This window comes from Lactuca saligna, chromosome 5, assembly GCF_052625555.1.
Source record: "Lactuca saligna cultivar CGN05327 chromosome 5, ASM5262555v1, whole genome shotgun sequence".
In the NCBI taxonomy this organism is placed as follows: Eukaryota; Viridiplantae; Streptophyta; class Magnoliopsida; order Asterales; family Asteraceae; genus Lactuca; species Lactuca saligna.
Genome location: NC_136421.1, coordinates 191,616,375 through 191,621,513, shown reverse-complemented (window position 1 = coordinate 191,621,513; position 5,139 = coordinate 191,616,375). Strand labels below are relative to the sequence as shown.

General features: G+C 29.0%; 1 protein-coding gene across 1 annotated transcript; it reads right to left on the bottom strand.

The window, feature by feature from the left end:
• Window positions 1-505: 505 nt before the first annotated feature.
• LOC145046076 (uncharacterized) lies at window positions 506-2,459 on the bottom strand. Its single transcript, XM_078994367.1, has 4 exons — window positions 2,371-2,459; window positions 1,387-1,643; window positions 759-954; window positions 506-655 (listed from the first exon to the last, which is right to left on the bottom strand). Coding segments are annotated over exons 1-4 (591 nt in total). The 5' UTR covers window positions 2,373-2,459; the 3' UTR covers window positions 506-519.
• Between the last annotated feature and the right edge of the window lie 2,680 nt (window positions 2,460-5,139).

The following is a 5,139-nucleotide window of genomic DNA, read 5'->3' as shown; positions in this document are numbered from 1 at the left end:
TTGTATGCTAGCACAGTGACAACAAACCCCCTTTGTAAAGGGTATTTCAGATAATCTTATAGCATAACAATATTAAAAGTTGACAGAAAGACGATGTCGGTCAAAGATATAAGGCTCGTTTTAGACAAAATTTGTAGATTTAATGGTAAGATAGTGAGTGTCTGTTAGCCGTTTTACAAAATAACAAAAATAAAAAATTACATAATTGACAAAAAAATAAACTGAAAATACCCACACCATTAAATAGAGTTGCATTAACCTATATGGATAATACTAACGACTAAACTAAACTCAAAAGAATTTTTTTTAGAACAAAAACCTAGACTACTCCTAATTCTATTTATATTCCTTACAAGACTTAAACCCACGATTTCAAGGACAGAAGGAAATTTGATATTGCTGAGCTAGAATCCGTTAGAATCTAAACCCAACCAATCGAATCACCATTGGTGTTTAATTGGTAGCAAAACTCTCATTTATGCCTCTAACTTTTCCTTCAAGAAAAAGTAGCTAGCTACCTTAGCAAGGAGTCCCCATGTCTAATAATTCAAGGCTTTCGGAACACATTTCCATTTCAACCATGCGAAAAAAAGTGGCATTGAAGTTCACTAGTCTTGATTTCAAGTACCCTAACTTACAATTATAAACATGGTACCTTTCATAGTAATTGTGAAACAACAAATAACCATTACCGCTTGGTTGGAAAATAGTCACTATATCCTTCAACTTGATTTCTTTTCGATTCTAAAAACACAGACCAATTATCATCTTTCCTCACCCAAATGCATCCATAACCATATTCCATAGAACTCACACCAAGAGAACCTTGGATGATTATTAGTTTTCTAGCTTTCCAAGTAGGTTTTGGCAATGCAATCATGCCAAAAACATGACTGCTTAAATCGAAGGTCAGTATATAAAACAGGTCCACAGGATACGCATAAGGGAAAATGACTTAAAAGCCCAACGAAGTTTCCAAACCGTTTAAAAAACCCCAATAATGTTTTGTCTGTTCAAAAAAACCCAACAAACATAACATTTTATCTAAAACGCCCAACTAAATTACACTTTCTCGAAAATCAAATAAGAGAAACAGATGACGTGGCTTATTACCGTATCGGAAAAATGACTTGTTAGACCAACAAAGTTTCCAAAACGTTTAAAAAACTCCAATCATGTTTTGACTGTTAAAAAAAAACCCAACGAACTTAAACAAAACAAAATTGGAATTTTCTGAACGGTTTAAAACTTTGTTGGATTTTTTAGACAAAAGGTTAAGTTCGTTGGGTTTTTTTGAACAAATAAAACATGATTGAAGTTTTTTGAATGGTTTGAAAACTTCATTGGGCTTTTAAGTCATTTTCCCTACGCATAATAACGTTTAATGTACCAACCAATGCAATGTTCCATTCACAAAACATGCCTTTGATGTCATCATATCACCGATAAAAGGTGTAGGGGAAGCAATCTCACACCAAGAACTTGTCTTTATGGAGTAAACAAATGAGGTTCCAGCATTTCCTCCATATTCGGGGTTGGATATACTCACAATCTTGTAATCATCGGTTATTGAGTCAAAACCAAACCCGATCTCTACTACAGAAGAGCATCTCCTTGGACAATCAGGTAGGGTTAGTTTGCGCCTGATTGAAGGGTTCCATAGACTAGTATTAGTCATGTGTTTATCATTATCATACACACACAGAATTCCATTACATGAACCAACTATACGAGAGTATTTACTGTAAGGAAACTTGACTGGTGTTATACCCGAGTATCCACGGCAATTGGTGTTCTGAATGTAATGTATAAAACCCTTCAAAGTTATTATGTTTTTGGTGTCTGATGAGGAGTTTTTGTGGGGTTCGAAAAGTATGCATGCGGATGAAATCAAGGCTAGCAATATAAATATTTCATATTGATTATTAGTGCAATATTAATTATTATTCACTAGACTAGCAATAAACCTCAAACGCAAGTGTGTTACCTCTCCATTATTGTAAAATTTAGTTTCTATATATTTATATTTCAGAAGTTGTTTATTATTTATTTTTGCTGATATATATTCACACAAATGGAAAAGCAATATGTATTAGTGTGACTAACCAATCAAAGCTCAAGATAAATTTGCCTCACTTGCGCAACTTAACATACGTCTAAATTTATCAGATATCAACTTCAGTAACATAGGGTAACCTGTACGTGCTCTTATAGGAATTAATTTCAGTTGGTGCATGCATATTTGACTCCATTTTACGCAATATGATCTAGCTAGTATTACTGTTCATGTTGCAAATTATTTAATAAATAAAGTTGCATAAACTGATCGAAGGCGATGAATTCGAAGATTAACAAATATAATCCACTCACATAGAAAGATTAGCAGATATACGATGAAGAAGGATAAGGTTGAACGATCAAGGGAAGTGGTCGTCTCGTGGCATGGCAGAAGATAAGATAGCCGCAGGGGCTTCGAGCATTTTACGCCTAATATAGGTTTAGTTGTCGGTGTGGGCCCAGCCATATCTTTATTATTTATATTTATATCTACACTCATTTCTCTTGATTTTATTTATAAATAATTAAGATAGTTGAGATTGACTTGGTCATGGAATACTGATATAAAAACCTAGCATCGTAATTCGTATGTGACTGAACTAAAGATTTCTAATTATGGTATCAATATCTAATTTACCCTTTTAGGTATCACAAAAGCATATCAAAAAGCCTGTTGTTATTATAATACAAATAAATTATTATGTTGTATATAAATTAATAAAGAGTTTAACTAAATCAAATTACTAACTATAAGTAATTAATAAGTACTAATAACAAGAACGGATTAACATTAAAATAGTTAACCAAACCAAATTTATCTATATTGTTTTGACAACACTTATGTTCTTTGCTTGCTACTTTATGGTTTATTTCAATTAGTTTGAGATAAAAGAGTTGTTTTCGTATTTATTTACAGCTTAACAATATATTCACATGCTTTTCACTTTTCTTAACATTCCTTATTTTGGCTTGGTTGATCTCGATTTCATTAAGTTTAAAGGGTACAACGATCATACTGCTACATGCATGTACAAGTGTGTATATATATATATATATATATATATATATATATATATATATATATATATATATATATATATATATATATATATATATATATATATATATATATACACACACACACACACACTATGTGTGAGCCCCGTGTATTACACGAGTTTATTAAAAAAAGTTGAATATAAAATAATAACGATCAAGTTTTTCAATATATCTACCTTAATAAATGAAAACTAATTTCTTTGTTTATAATTGGATTTCATAACATTTTTTGTTTTGAAAAAGTTATTGTATAAGTGAAAATTATGATGTGTAAACATTTAATTATGGAAGAATTTGATTATTGCTTAATTTGTAGTTGTACGTTTTTTTTTTGTATGGTTATTGAAATTTAATTTAATGATTCTACATAACATAAATAAACTCGTATAAAATATGGAATTTACTTTTAAATTTAAGAAAATTGAAAGCACAAGAAAATGCCAAGTAGAAAAAGAAAAAATAAAAAATCCTACAAAATGACATGTGTCAAACTAAATGAGAATATGATATTTGGTAAAAACATTTTCATTTATTAGGGTATATATATATATATATATATATATATATATATATATATATATATATATATATATATATATATATATATATATATATTCACATGCAATTGATGACGATATGAAGCAATGAGGCAATAAGATGTAACTCTAACAAAAGCCATGTCTGAAAAATAGCATTTCGAATGCAAGTTCAACTTTAGACACATTTTAGTATTTTTAAAGAAAATGATAAAAACATCATCACTCAATAGTTTAACATGACAAATCTGGCCCATTTATAACCTAGATTTGCAAAAGTTTGCACCAGAGAGAGTTTGATCGACAAAAGCTAATGGTCGGTAGTTACTGGACAGATTTTTCAGCAGGAGTCATGTGCATCGTGCATAAGCATAAAAAGATAGGTGTATTATATAAAATAAAAGGGTCTAAATTGTAAAAAATAATAATGTACTTTCTAAAACTTTAAAACTTTATACTGTTATTTCTATAATAGGTAGATTTTTTTAGATGCTACAATAAATTTTGGAAACTACATTGATTGATGTGAGGTTTCCAATGCAATGTTCCACTTATCATAAGCACACCAATATATATATATATATATATATATATATATATATATATATATATATATATATATATATATATATATATATATATATATATATATATATATATATATATATATATATATATAAAATAGTCGTGAACCCGCGCAAAGCGGCGAGCGGCAAATAGATTTTAAGCGGCAGACATCATGTGCGCGCAGTGTGGCAGTGTTGGTTGGGTAATAGTTTCCTTTTGGCAAGTAAAGAATAGTTTTCTTTTGGTCGATAGCCACATATTGTACACAAGAGACGATGCCAAACATTTTTATACAAGAAACATGTTATAATCCAAATCGATAATTGAAATTATCCCAAGTGATAAAGTTTTGTGGATGTAAGCTTTCAATTGGACTTAGATTGCAGAGATTGTGTGACATGTGCAGGTGTTTTTGACGTGGTTGTAGATAAAAAATCAAATGAATAATTACTATTCATATTTCACGTATATAATTTATTTTTAAATGACAAAAAGACTATCTATTGAAATTAAGTTGATCACAAAGGTTTGAGTTTTTGTTTCAATGAAGCCTTATATTTTTAAAGAAATTTATTTAGTAAATAGATATTCAACTTCAAATACATAATATTTTTCATTCTTATTTGGTCTTAATAAAATTAATTATAAGTTTTTGTTTCATGTAAAGTTTTAAAGTCTACCAAAAGATTTTGAAAAACATTTGTATATTGGTATAATTCATGAATCGTTAATCAATTTTAATCTGATAAATGAATTTTGGTTTTTATTGGGTTCTCTTTATAAAACAAAATATTTTTTATATAAAATTGTTTGTTTGCTTATACAATACCGACTCAGAAAAAAATGTTTGTATTAGTTTTTATAGGACCCAAACAAATATGACTTATACATTTAAATATGAATAAAATACATATTTCTA